General features: G+C 36.4%; 2 protein-coding genes across 2 annotated transcripts; both read right to left on the reverse strand.

Moving 5' to 3' along the window:
- Positions 1–7,927: 7,927 nt before the first annotated feature.
- LOC125121322 (olfactory receptor 13C2) lies at positions 7,928–8,989 on the reverse strand. The gene has a single exon (XM_047769571.1). The coding sequence runs from the start codon at positions 8,904–8,906 to the stop codon at positions 7,950–7,952; it is 957 nt and encodes a 318-aa protein (XP_047625527.1). The 5' UTR covers positions 8,907–8,989; the 3' UTR covers positions 7,928–7,949.
- A 9,101-nt stretch (positions 8,990–18,090) lies between these two features.
- LOC125121324 (olfactory receptor 13C9) lies at positions 18,091–19,047 on the reverse strand. The gene has a single exon (XM_047769572.1). The coding sequence runs from the start codon at positions 19,045–19,047 to the stop codon at positions 18,091–18,093; it is 957 nt and encodes a 318-aa protein (XP_047625528.1).
- Between the last annotated feature and the right edge of the window lie 1,413 nt (positions 19,048–20,460).

Here is a 20,460-nt window from a genome sequence, read left to right on the forward strand (position 1 = left end):
CTGAGATAATTTAGAAGAGCCAAATTTAAATAAACATAGAAGAATCGAAAGTATATATTCGCTATATACATACATTTGTATATATGAATTGTGACTGAAATCCTGTTATTCATTTTGGTACTTTGAAAAAGGGTGTTTAAGGAACTTAGTGACTAAAATCCCAGAGAATTTCCACACAGAAAAATGCGCTAATACCTCTCACTGTGACCCATCCTCTAGGTAGTTGTGCATTGATATCTCTCATGGAAAAGGCCTAGTTTCATCTCTAATGACCTTGCCTCCCCAGGGTAAGAAAAGAGACATTCCTATATATTCTCAGGGGACACAAAAATTGGTACACCCTCTGTATAGGACAACTTCACAACATTTAGCAAAATCACAAAGGCATGCGGTATATGACTTCTAGGTAATAATCGCACGTTATGCTGGTGCAAGTTTAAAATGGTTTATATACAAATTAATTCATTAAAGTATTGTTTGTAATAGCAGATGTGGAAGCAATTTAATTTTCCATGAAAAGGGGTCACTTAAATAATGGGATACTATTCTTCTGCGAAAAAGAATAAGGGGCTTTTTGTGCATTAATATGGAAAGGTCTTCAAGAACTATTAAGCGGAAAAGCAATTTCAGAACGGTATATATGGCACACTAATATTTGTGTAAAAATGGTTATGTATGTTTGTGTATATGCAGACACACACACGTGCACTTGCTCTCACATAGATTATCTCTTGAAAAAGAAACCAATGGCTTGTTATCTACAGGAAAGGATATGAATAGTTTATTAATAGAAAGAGAAGTAAACAGCTATTTACTGTTTATTTATAGTACCTTTTTAAAATTTTGGATGTTGTGTCTATAATACCTTTCAATAACATAAATAACAATTAAGAGCTCTTACCTTTGAGATGCATAGTCTTTCTCCTTTCACTTTCCAAGGATGTCATACATCAAACCATACACACTGCCATGAGACACAAATATATGTGCTTAAAAATTGATCTAAATTGCTCAGTATCACACTCTAAAAGGGAACTGCTGAAGACTAAGAGGTCCTTTAAATCTATTCACATTCTTAATACTCAAGATACTTTAAATAGTATCATCAGGATTTCTAGGCCCATATGAATCTCTTGTACCACCATCAAGCTATCCTGTGACCTGTTTTAGGGTCTATACTTCTACCCCATGTCATTTCCTTTCTATTAAGTGTGTTCCTACTTTTAGGAGCTAGTAAAATTCCTGGAACAAAATTACAGCTCAATAAATGTTAGCTAGTATTCTTGCTCCATTCTCAAGTCCAAAGAGCCTTCCTTCTTCAGAATCCTTTGTCCTCCTATCTTTGTTAGTTACTTTGCTCTGAATCTCAGGCCTGTCTTCAATTTCAGGACATAATCAGTAACCTCAGAATCACCTCAAACACAACTTGATTTCCCTATTCTAACCTCATCTCTCTCTTTCTCATATTTTTTTTTTCCCTTTTAGAACATATGGAAGTTCTCAGTCTAAGGGTCAAATCAGAGCTAAAGTTGCCAGCCACAGCCAAAGGCACGTAGCAACACCAGATCTGAGCCAGCTGCATTTGAGACCTACACTACAGCTCACAGCAATGCCAGATCCCCTAAACCGCTGAGCGAGGCCAGGGATTGAATCCACATCCTCCTAGATACTAGTCTGGCTCCTTACCACTGAGCCACAACAGGAACTTCCTAACCTCATCTCTATGCCCAGCTCTCAACATTATGATGCTTTGTATAAACTTTGCACTTTATTAGGATTTTTCAGAATTTCATGGCTAGGGTATAAACCACTTGAGACCCCAAAGGACATTAGGTACTTGAGAAATTCACTGAATAATGAACATTATGTTCACACGTGTAAAAATCATCTCTGTAAAAACCCTTTTCCATGAGCTACTGTTGGAAACCATTGAAACTCTGAACAAAGCAGTAAACAAATTCGGCACACCTGCAAAAGCACAACCACTAAGAGATAGCTTTGTCATTAACCATACCTGATTTTGCTCATTAACCTACGTCACCTTTCCTAATAAAAGGCATGTGGGGTAAAACCTAGGCACCTTTGTTCTGCGGAACAGAGTGCCTCCTGGTCCCCCACTTTTCTAAATGTAAGAGTCTTCTGTGCTTTGTTATGCTGTGCCGTCCCTCTTCCAGGATCTCCAGTTGCCCTGCAGCGCTGGAGGCGGCAAGCTACCTCCATGCTACTGGATATTCTTTCAAACACATGCTGCACTACGTACTACCCAGAGCACAGGCCTTGGAGGCAGGCTTTAAATGACACCTACGCCCCTTACTAACCAGAGTGGCCTGAACATGTTTCTGATCATCACCTTACCCGGCTATAGCAGGAAGATAAAGATAGCACCTGTACCACATATTCGTTGATAAGACTAAATGAGACAGTCCATATTAGACAATTGCCACAGTAATGGTTTCTACCATTAGCGGTTTGCTTTACACCTCTCTTTCATGATTCTTCCTTCTTTAGAGTCTTTTTACATTTCTGAACTAGTCATCATTGTCTTTCCACAAAGCCAGGTATATGTAGCTTAAAAGCTTAATCAGATCACACACAGTATTCTGATAAATGGTATTATCTCTAGCTTACAATCAAATCCTAATATATTTTATCACAGTGTATAAGACTGTAATCCTTTATCACACTTTTGGATGCTTTGGATGCCAGCAAATTAAGTGCTAAAAAGGAAAAATCACTCAAAAGATTTAATTCACTCTATTAAAAAAAAATAGGGTTTTAGGAAGCATCAGGATGTTCCTTGTCTTAAAAATATGGCTTTTTTGACAGACAATTTTAACATTTTAAGCATACCTATACCATAAAAATTGAAAGGAAATATCACTTTTATAATTATAACCTATAATAGAAAAGTAAATATTCAAATAGTCATCAATTTTGTACAATAATGTTCAAGAAGTTCTCTTTCTGGCTATCCTCTGCTTTGGTAAATTATCTTTTTTCAGATCTCAGGATAGGATTATGTTCAGGATTTGGGTTTTTTGTTTTATTATCTTTTTTTTAGGGCCACAGGTTTAGCATATGAAGATTCCCAGGTTAGGGGTCAAATCAGATCTACAGCTGCCGACGTACGCCACAGCCCCTGCAACGTGGGATCTGAGCCATATCTGCAACCTACACCACAGCTCACAGCAATGCCAGATCCTTAACCCACTGAGTGGGGCCAGGGATTGAACCCACAGCCTCATGGATACTAGTTGGTTTCTTTTCTGCTGAGCCACAACAGGAACTCCCACGTTCTTCTTTTTTTTTTAATCCAAATTGGTCATAGTTTCTTCCTCACATGCTACTTTTGTATAAAGAGTTCCTAGCACAGTACCTGTCGCATAGTTCACCTTGTTCTCAGCTGTCGCTAAGGGACCAGGAAAGACATATTTGTTAGGTTATCAATTTTATACCTTAGGATACAGAGTCTACTGTCTACTGTGTAGTGAGTCTTAATTAGCTAAAAGTGATAAGAGACTTCCAAATACTTTGTGATGTGCTAAAAAGCTACCCTTTGGCAAAACATAATCGTACCTGCTGGGAAAATTCCTTTCAGTTTGTTGCTCAGATGCCTTTTTATGCAGAACTGCTCTACGAGTCTCAGAGCTCTTTTGTTCCTACTACATCTTAGTGAATAGACCCTTAAATTCCATTTCCAGTACTCAGTCTCTCTTTAGTGAGGAAAACACCTCAATTGCAAACTTGACACCTTTAACGCATCAGTCCAACAGTTGCTTACACTTGGTGAATTTTGTTTCTTGTCTTTGCAATAACTTACCCCCAAACCAGAGATGGCCTCTCTTTTCTCACTGCAGCAACAACAGATATTTCTATCTTGCTTTTCTACCTGCAGCCAATCTTCATGACTCCTTACTAGCAGCTGAACCTCTAAAGAGGCAGCTATTGGCTTGTAATCATTATGCTACAGAAATTCGTTGATTTGTTGACATTTATAGAAACATGGTTGCTGCAGGTATGATAACTAGGATAAATTCCTCTACTACAAATAAAGCACCATTAGATTTCTAGTTCAAAATAGCAGGGAAATTAACATTTAGCAATAAATTTTAGGAATAGGGCGATTTGCCCACGGAGCCTACATTGAAACACTACCCCATTGTTAAGACCTGCAAACACCTGAAGAACCTGCTTCAGGCTTTGGACACAATTTAAATGTTCTCAAGGACTTCTCTAAAGCAATATGTACAACTTTAAATTGCTTCAGAGACGAAATACGTATAAAACTTATGAGACTTCAGAAATAAAGCCCGAAAGACCTAATTACAGGAAGCCTATGACTCCACTTCACATACAAAATCAGGAGGGGGCTTGTGTATGTCATCAGTTTCCCCAGCTGAATTCTCTCACAAGCTCTCTCAATCTTTCTCTCCCCCACACACCTGTCTATCTCTTACACACACTTAGACACACACACGCCATTTGAAGTATAAATGATTATTTACTGCGCAATTTTTCTGTTATAGTAAATGTTGACTTTTGAATAAACATATTCATATTGTAAACATTCTGCTATAAACACTGTAAAAGAAAAAGAAAAATTTTGTGAAGGAAGGAAATAGGAGGGTAAAGAAGGTAAGGCAAGGCAAGACATCCTCAGACGATACATAGAGGTGTAAAGAACAAAGCTGAAAATAAATTATAATTAAACTTGGTCATATTCATAGTTCTAAAAGCAACTTGATCTTCATTATAAAAAATATAATAACTCAGGCTAAACTCATTTCCTCCTTTCTTCTGAGCATCCACTGAATTACCTTAAGCCTGGACTCATTGACTGCTTTTTTTCTTCTCTTTTTTATCATTTATTTCTTATCTTTATTTTTTAAATTAACTTTTAACAAAGTAAGTTCAAATTATTTTGTTAGAATAGAAATCTAGTAGTGAAATCAATGGATCAAAATAAATGAAGATTTGCATGAATTCAAAGGATAATAATACTTTATGCTCCCACCAGTGTTATGGTGTTGCTGATTTTTCTCTAGCTCTTAACATAACTGGATTTTGTCAACAGTTTCGATTTTTTCTAATCCAAAGAGCTTAAAATGGTATGTCACTATTATTCCAAATGACAATACAAACTACCAAATATATTTAATTTTTCTGTATCTTAAATAGGTATATTTTCCTATTTATGTATTGTGCACTTATTTCCTCTACCAATAATTGTATTATGTATTTGTATATTTTCCGATCACCTCCATTTGCTTGAAATTCATTGCTCACGTACTCCATGAAGCTCACAGTTAGAATCTCTGTGAATGTAAAAATGCCCAAGAAACAGTATCTACCTTCAAGAATTCGACAGGTAGTGACAAAAATACCCCTGCGATCAGATGGTTTCAATAAAAGGTGGAAAATTCTGCAATATAAATGGTATGCTAAGGAAGTATAAAGGACAATCAACTCAGATTCAAGAAATCATTTCCAGGAGAGGTGCTATCTGAATTGATTCTTTGTTTATAAGAATTTGAGAGACAAGTAACATAGGCGAGGACATTCTAAAAAGAGGAAGCACTAATATCAATGGTGAAAGACAAGAAATGGCACAATGAATGCAGGAAAATAGAAAATAACTCAGTATCGCAGGAACTTAAACACTGAAGAGGCAGACGGGGGTTGGTAGAAGATGAAACTAAACAGACCAAAGCTCAGAGGGCCCCATACGCCATGAGTGTCAATCAGGGCTTAGTTACAAATGACAGAATACAGTCTGGGTGCTTTAAGCAGAAAGGAATTATTTCATTTACTACGATATTTAAATGATAGCATAGGGTGTTATTATTCCTTCTCAGCATCCTCAGGAGACTTAATGTTTTCCACATCACAAATCCTAAGAAAAACTGTGAAATTGGAAAAACAGGCAAATCTTTCCAAAGAAATTTTCAGAAGGAAAAACCCTCTAGAGGCTCAAGTATTAGATAAGCATAGGACACTATTATAATGATAGTGGATTAGCCCTGCCAGTTTGAACATGCGGGGACATCAAAACAGGTCACTTGCTTTCTTTCCTTCAGATCTTCATTCTACAACCCTGGAAAGGGAAAAACCCTTCTGGCGTTTTCCTGTTGGGAGAAAAATGCACGCTAAAACTTCTACTTGCTTTAGTCAATTGTCTAACCAGAAATGGATAAATCTGGAATAAGACTAGCACCTAGATCAGTCATCCCAGAGAGTTGATGGCAGCAGCTGGACTCAAGCCATGAGAAAATACAAAATCAGACTCTGAGTATGCAAGATAGCCTACAGGTCAAACACAACATGCCTGACTACAGACTTCAGAGGTTCTCCACCTACAGGAATCTTAGGGAAGAAAAGGTTCTGTGAGCTGGTGTGTGAGAACAGATAGATTTTTACAGTCTGTGTTGTCAGGGTGTGAATCGGATACACCAGTGGTCTCAGCCTTTGCCATCAGATTTGATCTGTGAATAACAATGATAGAAGCTAGAGGTAACTAAATATAGGACATGCCTGTTTCATAGTCCTTCTACTAAAATTAAACAGTAAACTTGAAAAACTAAGATGAATATGCCCCAAATTCCGCAAATATTTAATTCTTATTTCTCCAGGTAAAATGTTTATGCTCAACATCCTCTGAACTTAAAGATCCGTCAATATAAATGTAACCAGCCAAATGGATTTTCTAGAACATGGCTCACTCCTAAACACACTTTCTTATTCATCTTGGGCTGTGAATTAGAAGTATTCTTCAGATGGAGTAAAACTTTGAGGAGAAAAACAAGGAAAAATCAAGATAATGTCACCATTGTGCTTCCTCATAGCACTAGGAGCACAAAGCTAGTTAGTAACAGAGATAAGACATAAATGCAGGAATTCCCACTGTGGTGCAAGGAGATCCACAGCTTGTCTGCAGCACCAGGATACAGGTTCCATCCCCACATCAGCTTTGCCAAAGCTCGGGCATACATCACAACTGCGGTGCACAGGATCTGATCCCTTCCCCAGGAACTCCAATATGCTGAAGGAAAGCCAAGAAAGGAAAAAAAGAGGACATAAATGCACATCTACACTAAATATCAAGAGCTTGGATATTCTGAGACTTGGAAAAGAGCTGGAATTTCCTCAGGATATCAAAGAAATCTGGCTGCTTCTAAATCACACTGATACGACATCCCTCTAACACCTGTCCCTATTTTTATCTAGACCAGCAGACCAGATTTCAAACTTAGTTTTAATTTTGCAACATTTTTGTTATGCTAAAGCTAACATATAAGCTGGAAAAAACTTTTAAGGAAATAAAAAGGTCATCTTGATTGATTGCATAGGACTCCCCCCCCCCCATAAGCCTCATTTACCCACTCCCTCAATAGTCCCAAATGCTCAGTGCTCTCAGATTTACACAGGGAAAAAAAAAAAAAAAAAAAACTCCAAATACTGAGCAAGAAAATAGTATATCCTGGCTTAGGGTGATTTGGAGGTTAATGTGAATCTACAACATAAGACATTCCATGGAAAATGTGGGTATAGTGTTTGGAAGTTTTCTGATTACCTTTTTTCACAATGGAGAGACTTACTATTTTGAAAGATTTAATGAAGTGTTCCCTATGAAATAATGCTGTATAGAAAAGAAAACAAAAGAGGCATATAATGCCCAGTTCCAATACTGTAAATCATACAGAATATGAAAGATATTTTTCAAAAGCGGCCATCTCCTAATGTTGGAACAATAGGTGATATCTCTCTTTTCCTAATGCTACTGTCCTATACCTTGCAAATTCTTCAGAATGAGCATGCAATAATTTTGAAATGCTATGTCATTATAAAATTTTTTAAATAATACATGAAAGCACAAGAAGTAACCAAATATCCAACATAATTCTCAAATTTCAACAATGTACAATGTGTTCACAATCCAATACTTTTCCCACTCACTTTCTAAAAAACCTTCTGTTAAATAGGTGTAGCACTGCTTCCTTCACATCCTTGTTCCTAAGACTGTAGATTAAAGGATTCACCATGGGAGTCATCACCCCATAGAACATGGATATAAGTTTGTCAGTGGCATCCAAGTCATCCGAAGTAAGTGTCTCTTTAGACTTAGGTTTCATGTACATGAAGAGAATGGTTCCATAGAATATTATCACCACAGTCAGGTGAGCTGAGCAGGTAGAGAAGACTTTGCTTCGTCCCTCAGAAGTGCGAATCTTCAGGATGCTGACAATAATTAATGTGTAAGAGATAATGATAAACAACAAGGGCATCAATATGAACAATGTCGTGGCCACAAGCATGATGAACTCATTGCCTGAGATGTCAGCACAGGCCAGTTTCATGACAGCCAGAATCTCACAGGAGAAATGATTGATGACATTATTCCTACAGAAAGGCAACTGTACCACAAATGCTGTTTGTACAGCAGAGTTGATAACCCCTGCAACCCAGGACCCAGCTGCCATGGGCACATAGGAAGCCTTGCTCATGAGGACAGAATATCTCAGAGGGTTGCAGATAGCCACATACCGGTCAAAGGCCATCATGCCCAGGAGCACACACTCTGTTGTCCCCATGGCCAAGCCCAGGAACATCTGCATTGCACAGCCAGAGAAGGAGATGGTTTTCCTTTCTGACAGGAAGCTCACCAGCGTAGAGGGAATGGAGGTGGTGGTGTAGCAGATGTCCAGGAAGGAGAGGTTCCCCAGGAAGAAGTACATAGGGGTGTGAAGGTGGGAGTCTACGATGCTGATTAAAATAAGGGTGCCATTGCCCAGGAGGATGACCACATACATTATGGAGATTAGCACAAAAAAGAGTAGCTCAAGCCTTGGGTAGCCAGAAAGCCCCCTCAGAAAAAATTCCACCAGAATGGTTTGGTTTTCCCATTCCATTTTATTGTTTCTCTTTTACCTGCAATATAGTAGAATATGTAAAGATAAAATATGTCTTCTACTATGATTACTTTTAAATGTTTATGAATGCACAAGCATCATATACTTCCATTTAAAACAAAAAAAAACACACACACACACAAAATGGAAAGGACTAAAGAAGAAAACAAAGAAAAGCAGACTGAAGAGAATAAGGTATGAAGAGAGAGAGGGAAGAGAAGAGAAACTAATTTCAAGCTACAAGCAATATGTCAAGTAATTTATTCAGGCTCATCACAGTTCTAGGAGACAATTATTATTAGCCACATATTACAATTAAATAAATCAAAGCGGAAATCTGAAGTAAACTTGACTAAAGGTAAGTATGGAACAGAGTTAAGATCCAAACATAAATCTTCCTTGTTGAAGCCTGAGCTTTTGTCATATTTCTCATCACAAGAGCTAATTTCAGGTTATAATTAATACGAGTGTTTTACCGTGTGTAACTGAAGAATAAATATTTTTATTGGCCAGAAGACACCACATGGTATATCAATGAATCCATCACTCTTCTAAATTATACTGTCATATTTATTATCTGGCTTGCCCAATAGCATGTAAACTTTATTAAGGCAGCTACTTTTTCTTACTTCCACAGTCCTAGTATCTACAACAGAATACATACAGAAATAGATGCTCAGAAACATTTGTGTGTAAATGAATAAATCAAAGGCAAAAAAAGACTAACATTTCTTACTCTACTAATTGTTTTCTTTGTGCATTACCTAATTTAGTCTGACTGAATAGCAACCTTCTTAGGCAATTACTGTTATTATTAGCAATAGCATCCTCCTTATAAAGAAGAGCAAAATAAGGCACAGAAAATTTATTTGCTTCAGGTGAAGGTCATATAGCTAAACGAATGTTAGAACCAGAACTTAAGCCTAAACCATACGGCTGCAGAATACAAGCTCTGCATTGTTACTTTGCAAAGAGTTTGACTCATAGGCTAGAATATCTTGTAATCTAATTAACAATACTAAAATTTCAAAAGAACATCAGACAAAAAACGGTGATTAGTCAGAAAGAAGAACAATTTCAACATGGTGATTTGAAAGCAGTTTATTTTGGTACTATAGACTTTTCTGGGAAATTATTTGTTTCTATGACAACAAAAGTATCATCAAGGAGTTGCATTTAATCTTTATAATTTTGCGTATCCCTTAAAGAGAAGTCCTATGTCCTTTCTCATTACTATCCTTAATTGATTCCTTTCTTTTTTAGTCTCCTAAGAGGTTTTCCCAAAATATCCTTCTCCAAAAAAAATTTAGGTCTTCTCCAAAAAAATTTTTTAAAGACTTTGGATAGATTTATCCTTTCTGCTTTTTTTTTTTTCTATTTCATTAACTCGAGTTTTTGTCTTTGTAAATTTCTTTAAGCTTACTCAGAGTTTTATAATTATACGAAGTGAAAATAGAATTCTTTAATATTTTATCTTTTTCCTCTTTCTAGTTCTAAGGCACTTAAAAAACTTCTGTTTTATTATAGACTTATGTTTTGATATGAAATTTTGTTATTGGTTACCAGCTAATTTTTTTCTTTTCATTCCTCTTTGAACCAAGGGTTGTCTAGATACACGTACCTAATAAGTAGATATTTTTGTTCCAATTTATTATATCCAATGTATTATGATAAAAGAATATGACCTTTAATTCTATTGTTATGCATTTTGGCAGCCAATTACTTGATATATGTTAATATATGTTAACAAAAAATGTTAATTTTCTTTGGGGGGATTTCTGGTTTTATATAAAAGCACATAATGTAAGTATATGGAGAGACATACAATCAAGTACTGATTGTACTATTCAAATTTTTGAGATTATTTTCTGCCATTGTTTTAATCAATTAAATACACATATTAATAATCAATTTTTACTTTCACATCTAAGTTTTTATATGTTTAGATTCTGTGTTGTTTAGTTTTTATATGTTTAGATTCTGTGTTTATATGTTTAGATTCTGTGTTGTTACCTGTTTACGGCTGATAATCTTCATAAATTGTGAATGTTATCATTAATTAATCTATCTTTATCACATTTTTTAATTTAAATTCCACTTCTATGATATTTCTGTTACAATCCTGAGTAATACTGTGTGTACACACTTTTAGTTTGTTTTTGCCTGCTATCTCTTTCTGCATCCCTTTATTTTCAACTTTACTTTTCACCTTGTTCAAAGTACACTAGTTATAAATAACATATATCTAGGTTTAAGTTGTTAATCCATTTTTTACAGCCTCTTCTTTTATAAGCATATTCAACCCATTTACTTCAGAATATAATCATAAATGTACTTCATTTTTTCCTTCCATATACTTTATTTTTATTATTTATACTTCCTACTTCCTTATTTCTGCTGGCTTATTAAGTTGTCATTCACTATTTATTTGCCTTAACTTACACATTGCTCATATTTTCCATTCCATAAGTGGTTAGGTACCTTCTTTCTCTACTCCCATAATTTAACTTACAGACTCAACCATTTGCTCATAAAAATTAACTATTTTCCACTAGAGTGCACTCTAATCTCCTAAATTATCCCTCCCTCAAACACAAAAAAAAGGGATAGAACTATATGAATACTTTATTCCACCATTTCTATCCCCATCCTCCAGTTCTCAAATGTTACTGGGATAATTTAGAATAATCAAACAAATAAATTTAGAAGAATCAAAAATATACATTAGCTATATACATGCATATGTATATATGAATTGTAACTATTATTGTTCATTGGCATATCATTATTCTATTTGCTAAAGTACTGAAAAGGCTGAAACAGGTGTTTAAGAAACTCAGTGATCAAAATCCCAGGGAACTCCAAAAAAAAATGCCCTAATATCTATCATTGTGACCCATCCTCTAAGTATTGATATTTCACATGGACCAGGCCTGGTTTCATCTCCAAGGGCCTTGCCTCCATAGAGTAAGGAGACAGGCACTCCTCTATATTCTTAGTGGACACACAAATTGGGACATCCCCTGTGTAGGACAATTTCACAACATTTAGCAAAATCACAAAGGCATGTGTATAACATTTGACCATAGATTTACTTCTAAGTAGTAATCACACATTTACACTGGTGCAAGTGTAAAGTGGTCTATATACAAATTAATTCATTCAAGTATTGTTTGTAATAGCAGATGTGGAAGCAATTTAATTTTCCATGAAAAGTGGATGCTGAAATAATGAAATACTATTCTGCTGTCAAAAAGAATAAAGGGTTTTTTGTACATTGATATGGAAAGGTCTTCAAGGACAATTAAGTGGAGAAATAAGGTTCAGAAAAGTGCATATGGCACGTGAACGTCTATATAAAAAAGACTGTGTGTGTGCGTGTGTGTGTGTGTGTGTGTGTGTGTATGTACACACATACATTTTTGCTCCCACATAGCATATCTCTCAAAAAATAAACAGAAATTGTTTTGTTATCTCTAGGCAAGGAAGTGAATAGTTTATTAAGAGAAAGGGAAGGTAGGCTGTTTGCTGTATATGTATAGTACCTTTTTAAATTTTTGAACCTTCTGTCTATAATACCTATTCACACAATATAAATAAAAGTTAAGCTAAAGAGCTCTTGGGCATGTACTTTGCACTTTATTAGAATTTTTCAGAATTTCATGGCTAGGATATAAACCACTTGAGACCCGAAAGGACATTAGGTACTTGAGAAGTTCACTGAATAATGAACATTATGTTCACACGTGTAAAAATCATCTCTGTAAAAACCCTTTTCCATGAGCTACTCCATGGTACTCGATATTCTTTCAAACACATGCTGCACTACGTACTACCCAGAGCACAGGCCTTGGAGGCAGGCTTTAAATGACACCTACGCCCCTTACTAACCAGAGTGGCCTGAACATGTTTCTGATCATCACCTTACCCGGCTATAGCAGGAAGATAAAGATAGCACCTGTACCACATATTCGTTGATAAGACTAAATGAGACAGTCTGTATTAGACAATTGCCACAGTAATGGTTTCTACCATTAGCGGTTTGCTTTACACCTCTCTTTCATGATTCTTCCTTCTTTAGAGTCTTTTTACATTTCTGAACTAGTCATCATTGTCTTTCCACAAAGCCAGGTATATGTAGCTTAAAAGCTTAATCAGATCACACACAGTATTCTGATAAATGGTATTATCTCTAGCTTACAATCAAATCCTAATATATTTTATCACAGTGTATAAGACTGTAATCCTTTATCACACTTTTGGATGCTTTGGATGCCAGCAAATTAAGTGCTAAAAAGGAAAAATCACTCAAAAGATTTAATTCACTCTATTAAAAAAAATAGGGTTTTAGGAAGCATCAGGATGTTCCTTGTCTTAAAAATATGGCTAACTTTTTTGACAGAGACTATTTTAATATTTTCAGCAAACCTATACCATAAAAATTGAAAGGATAAAAAAATTGAATTGAAAAAACATCACTCACTTTTACAATTATAACCTAATAATAGAAAAGCAAATATTCAAATTTTCATCAATTTTGTAAGCAAACACAGTAGAATAATGTTCAAAGACTTTCTGGCTAGTCGCTTCTTTAGTAAATTATCTTTTCTCACTTCTCAGAAAATGATTTATGTTCAGGTTTTTTTTTAATCCAAACTGGTCATAGTCTCTTCTTCACATGTTGCTTCTGTGTAATGAGTCCCTAGCACAGTTCCTGGCACATAGTTTACCTTGTTCTCAGTTGTTGCTAGGGGACCAGGAAGGATACGTGTTATAAATTTTATACTCCAGGACACAGAGTCTACTGTCTACTGTGTAGTCAGCCTTAATTAGTTAAGCTGGTAAGAGAAGTCCAAACACCTTGAAAGGCAATAAAAAGCTACCCATTGGCAAAAAGTAACCAAAGCTGCTGGACAAATTCCTTATGCAGAACTGCTCTACGGGTCTCATAGCCCTTTTGCTCCTACTACATTTTAGTGAATAGACCCTTAAATTCCATTTCCAGTACTCAGTCTCTCTTTAGTGAGGAAAACACCTCAATCGCAAACTTGACACCTTTAACCCATCAGTCCAACAGTTGCTTACACTTGGTGAATTTTGTTTCTTGTCTTTGCAATAACTTACCCCCAAACCAGAGATGGCCTCTCTTTTCACACTGCGGCAACAACACATATTTTATCTTGCTTCTACTTGTAGCCAATCTTCATGACTCCTTACTAGCAGCTGAACCTCTAAAGAGGTAGCTACTGGTGAGTAATTATTTTGCCATAGAAATTCATTGATTTGCTGACATTTACAGAAACATGGTTGTTGCAGGTATGAGTAGGATAAATTCCCCTACTTCAAATAAAACACCATTAGATTCTTACAGTTCAAAATAGCAGGAAAATTAATATTTAGCAATAAATTTTAGGAATAGGGCAATTTTCTCCTGGAGCTTATGTTGAAACACTGTCCCATTGTGGAGACCCATAAATACATAAAGAACCTGCTTCATGCTTTGCATACACTTTAAATATTCTAAGGACTTCTCTAAAGCTCTATGTACAACTTTAAATTGCTCCAGAGAAGAAATATGTATAAAACTTATGAGGCTTCACAATAAAGCCCTAAAGGCCTAATTACAGGAAGCCTATGACTCCACTTCACACACAAAATCAGGAGGGGGCTTGTGTACGTCATCTGGTTCCCCAGATGAATTCTCTCTCAATATCTCAATACCTCTCTCGTTTCCCTCTCTCTCTCTCTGCCCCCTCCCCGGTCCCTGCCTCTCTCTGACACACACACAGATACACACACACACACACACACACGCACACCATTTACAGATACACACACCATTTTCAAAGTATAAAAGACAATTTACTATACAACTTTTCTGTTCACTTTATATATTTAGCTTAAGGTAAATGTTGACTTTTGAATAAATATGTATTTATAATGTAAAAACACTAAAAGTGTTACACACTGTAAAAGAAAAAAAAATTTTAAAGGAAGGAAAAAGGAGGGAAAAGAAGGTAAGGCAAGGCAAGAAAAGATAGTCTCAAGCAATACAAAGAGGTATAAACAACGAAGCTGAAAATAAATTATAATTAAAAACTTGGTGAGAACCATATTTCCAATAGGAGCCTGATCTTCAGTATAAAACAATATAATAACTCAAGCAAAATGCATTTCCTCTCTCCCCCGAACATCTACTGAAGCACCTTAAAACCAGACTATTTTCAATGCTTTTTTTCTTCTCTTTTGTTATTTCTTCTTTCTTTCTTTTTTGAATTTACTTTTAACTAAATAAAATCAAATTATTTCATAGGATAGAATTCTGGTATTCAAATAACTGGGTCAAATACATGAAGATTTGTATGAATCCAAAGGATAACACTACTTTATGCTCCCACCAGTGTTATGGTGTTGCTGATTTTTTCTCTTGCTCTTAAATCACTTAATATTTTTTGTCAACAGTTTAGATTTTTTGATGTCTAAAGGGCCTACTTAAAATAATATCTCACTAATGTTTCAAATGACCCTTCCAACCACCAGCAATATTTAAATTTGGTGTGTCTTAAATAGGGGTATTTTACTTTTTATGTGTTCATGTCCTCTGCCAACATTTCTATTAGGTGTCTTATATTTTTTAATCTCATTTGTTTGCATGAAATTCATTACACATCTATTCAATGAAACACATGGTAAGGATCTCTGAATATAAAAATGCCCAAGAAACAGTATCTACCTTCAAGAATTCGACAGGTAATGACAAAAATACCCCTGCGATCAGATGGTTTCAATAAAAGGTGGAAAATTCTGCAATATAAATGGTATCCTAAGGAAGTATAAAGGACAATCAACTCAGATTCAAGAAATCATTTCCAGGAGAGGTGCTATCTGAATTGATTCTTTGTTTATAAGAATTTGAGAGACAAGTAACATAGGCGAGGACATTCTAAGAAGAGGAAGCAATAATATCAATGGTGAAAGACAAGAAATGGCACAATGAATGCAGGAAAATAGAAAATAACACAGTATCGCAGGAACTTAAACACTGAAGAGGCAGACGGGGGTTGGTAGAAGATGAAACTAAACAGACCAAAGCTCAGAGGGCCCCATACGCCATAAGTGTCAATCAGGGCTTAGTTACAAATGACAGAATACAGTCTGGGTGCTTTAAGCAGAAAGGAATTATTTCATTTACTATGATATTTAAATGATAGCATGGGGTGTTATTATTCCTTCTCTGCATCCTCAGGAAACTTAATGTTTTCCACATCACAAATCCTAAGAAAAACTGTGAAATTGGAAAAACAGGCAAATCTTTCCAAAGAAATTTTCAGAAGGAAAAACCCTCTAGAGGCTCAAGTATTAGATAAGCATAGGACACTATTATAATGATAGTGGATTAGCCCTGCCAGTTTGAACATGCGGGGACATCAAAACAGGTCACTTGCTTTCTTTCCTTCAGATCTTCATTCTACAACCCTGGAAAGGGAAAAACCCTTCTGGCGTTTTCCTGTTGGGAGAAAAATGCACGCTAAAACTTCTACTTGCTTTAGTCAATTGTCTAACCAGAAATGGATAAATCTGGAATAAGACTAGCACCTAGATCAGTCATCCCAGAGAGTTGATGGCAGCAGCTGGACTCAAGCCGTGAGAAAATACAAAATCAGGAGTTCCTGTCGTGGCTCAGTGGTTAACGAATACGACTAGGAACCATGAGGTTGCGGGTTTGATCCCTGACCTTGCTCAGTGGGTTAACGAACCGGCGTTGCCGTGAGCTATGGTGTAGGTTGCGGCTCGCATCCCGAGTTGCTGTGGCTCTGGTGTAGGCCGGTGGCTACAGCTCCGATTTGACCCCTAGCCTGGGAACCTCCATATGCCATGGGAGAGGCCCCAGAAAAGCCAAAAATCAAAAAAAAAAAAATACAAAATCAGAGTCTGAGTATGCAAGATAGCCTACAGATCAAAAACAATACGCCCAACTATAGACTTCAGAGGTTCTCCATCTACAGGAATCTTAGGCAAGAAAAGATTCTGTGAGCTGATGTGTGAGAACAGATAGGTTTTTACAGTCTGTGTTGTCAGGGTGTGAATCGGATACACCTAGACAAGACATAAAGGCAGGAATTCCCACTGTGGTGCAAGGAGATCCACAGCTTGTCTGCAGCACCAGGATACAGGTTCCATCCCCACATCAGCTTTGCCAAAGCTCGGGCATACATCACAACTGCGGTGCACAGGATCTGATCCCTTCCCCAGGAACTCCAATATGCTGAAGGAAAGCCAAGAAAGGAAAAAAAGAGGACATAAATGCACATCTACACTAAATAGCAAGAGCTTGGATTTTCTGAGACTTGGAAAAGAGCTGGAATTTCCTCAGGATATCAAAGAAATCTGGCTGCTTCTAAATCACACTGATACGACATCCTTCTAACACCTGTCCCTATTTTTATCTAGACCAGCAGACCAGATTTCAAACTTAGTTTTAATTTTGCAACATTTTTGTTATGCTAAAGCTAACATATAAGCTGGAAAAAACTTTTAAGGAAATAAAAAGGTCATCTTGATTGATTGCATAGGACTCCCCCCCCCCCACATAAGCCTCATTTACCCACTCCCTCAATAGTCCCAAATGCTCAGTGCTCTCAGATTTACACAGGGGAAAAAAAAAAAAAAAAAAAAAAAACTCCAAATACTGAGCAAGAAAATAGTATATCCTGGCTTAGGGTGATTTGGAGGTTAATGTGAATCTACAACATAAGACATTCCATGGAAAATGTGGGTATAGTGTTTGGAAGTTTTCTGATTACCTTTTTTCACAATGGAGAGACTTACTATTTTGAAAGATTTAATGAAGTGTTCCCTATGAAATAATGCTGTATAGAAAAGAAAACAAAAGAGGCATATAATGCCCAGTTCCAATACTGTAAATCATACAGAATATGAAAGATATTTTTCAAAAGCGGCCATCTCCTAATGTTGGAACAATAGGTGATATCTCTCTTTTCCTAATGCTACTGTCCTGTACCTTGCAAATTCTTCAGAATGAGCATGCAATAATTTTGAAATGCTATGTCTTTATAAAATTTTTTTAAATAATACATGAAAGCACAAGAAGTAACCAAATATCCAACATAATTCTCAAATTTCAACAATGTACAATGTGTTCACAATCCAATACTTTTCCCACTCACTTTCTAAAAAACCTTCTGTTAAATAGGTGTAGCACTGCTTCCTTCACATCCTTGTTCCTAAGACTGTAGATTAAAGGATTCACCATGGGAGTCATCACCCCATAGAACATGGATATAAGTTTGTCAGTGGCATCCAAGTCATCCGAAGTAAGTGTCTCTTTAGACTTAGGTTTCATGTACATGAAGAGAATGGTTCCATAGAATATTATCACCACAGTCAGGTGAGCTGAGCAGGTAGAGAAGACTTTGCTTCGCCCCTCAGAAGTGCGAATCTTCAGAATGTTGGAAATGATTAATGAGTAAGACGTGATAATCAAGAGCAGGGGCATCAATGTGAACAATGTCGTTGCCACGAACATGATGAACTCATTGCCTGAGATGTCAGCACAGGCCAGTTTCATGACAGCCAGAATCTCACAGGAGAAATGATTGATGACATTATTCCTACAGAAAGGCAATTGTACCACAAATGCTGTTTGTACAGCAGAGTTGATAACCCCTGCAACCCAGGACCCAGCTGCCATGGGCACATAGGAAGCCTTGCTCATGAGGACAGAATATCTCAGAGGGTTGCAGATAGCCACATACCGGTCAAAGGCCATCATGCCCAGGAGCACACACTCTGTTGTCCCCATGGCCAAGCCCAGGAACATCTGCATTGCACAGCCAGAGAAGGAGATGGTTTTCCTTTCTGACAGGAAGCTCACCAGCGTAGAGGGAATGGAGGTGGTGGTGTAGCAGATGTCCAGGAAGGAGAGGTTCCCCAGGAAGAAGTACATAGGGGTGTGAAGGTGGGAGTCTACGATGCTGATTAAAATAAGGGTGCCATTGCCCAGGAGGATGACCACATACATTATGGAGATTAGCACAAAAAAGAGTAGCTCAAGCCTTGGGTAGCCAGAAAGCCCCCTCAGAAAAAAGTCCACCAGAATGGTTTGGTTTTCCCATTCCATTTTACTTCTCTCTTTTACTTGTAATAAATCAAATAATTTTTAAAATATAATAATTTCTTTACTATGATATGTCCAAGTTCATCAATGTACAAATGTAGAAATTTTCCATGAACCCAGTGAAAAGACAGAAGAAATGAAATAGGGAAGGGAAGAAGAGAGAAAAGGTAGAGGAATGAAGAAATAATACAGGAAGATAAATATGATGGAGAAGATATTGTACTGATCACTCTTCCTAAACCAGCAACTGTGTGTGAGGTTTTTCCCCATGCATTACCTCATTTGAACTGCACAGTTTTTATCATTTTAAAGATAAGGAACTTACCTTTTTTAAACCAAGAGAGTTTAAGCCTAAAGTCAGGTAACTGATGTGTTGCAAAGCCTAGGCTCAAACTCAAGCCTGCTTTTGTTCCATAATAATCTGAGATGTAGGCAGCCTAGCTCCTGGATTAGGAAGACCCAACGGTTACCCACTGCATACTAAAACATTTAAAGAAGTATTTCAATCTGATGGGAGAATGGTCAGCAATAAACCCAACTAGTGTTTACTGATTTTCTGATTGACCAAAAAACAGGGGCAATTCATGTGAAGCCAAATCTTCTTGTGAAGTCTTACAATGCAAATTTTTTGGTGACAGAACTTTTATTTATTTTTTTTTATCTTATGTCTAAAGAGATTTTTTTTCCCGCTGTACAGCATGGGAATCAAATTATTCTTACATGTATACATTTTCCCCCACCCTTTGTTCTGTTGCAATATGAGTATCTAGACATAGTTCTCAATGCTATTCCTCTTAAATGTTATTTATTAAATTATCACACAGTAAAATGCACAATAAACTTGATTTTGTCTCTTTCAGGTGATAGCTCCATGAATTTTAAAACACATATAAATTCATTGAACTATCACGATATACAGGACATAGGACATTTTTATCACCCTAAAAACCCCCTTGAGCTATCCCTTTACAGTCACTCCTTTCATCTATTCATATATCCTGGCAAAGATGTATATGCTTTTTGTCCCTAAAGTTTAATCTTTTCCAGAATGTCATACAAAAGGAATCATAGTGTCTGGCTTCTTTCGCTTATCATAAATTCTCTGAGATTCATCCAAATTGTTATTGCTGAGTAGTATTCCATTGTATTGATATACTACAGTTTATGTACTTACCTGCTGAAAGACATCTGGGTTGTTTCCAGTTTGGAGCACTTAGGAATAGACTATTATAAACATTTATGCCCAGATTTTTGCATGAACATAACTTTTCATTTTTCTAGGGTAAAGATTCAGAAGTGGCATAATGGATAATATGAGATACTTAGAAATACTCGATGATGTGAATATTTAAGTTTATAAGACAATGTCTTACAGTTCTCCAGAGTGGCTGCATTATTTTTACATTCCAGTGAATG

This window comes from Phacochoerus africanus, chromosome 2 (genome assembly GCF_016906955.1).
Source record: "Phacochoerus africanus isolate WHEZ1 chromosome 2, ROS_Pafr_v1, whole genome shotgun sequence".
Taxonomy (NCBI): domain Eukaryota; kingdom Metazoa; phylum Chordata; class Mammalia; order Artiodactyla; family Suidae; genus Phacochoerus; species Phacochoerus africanus.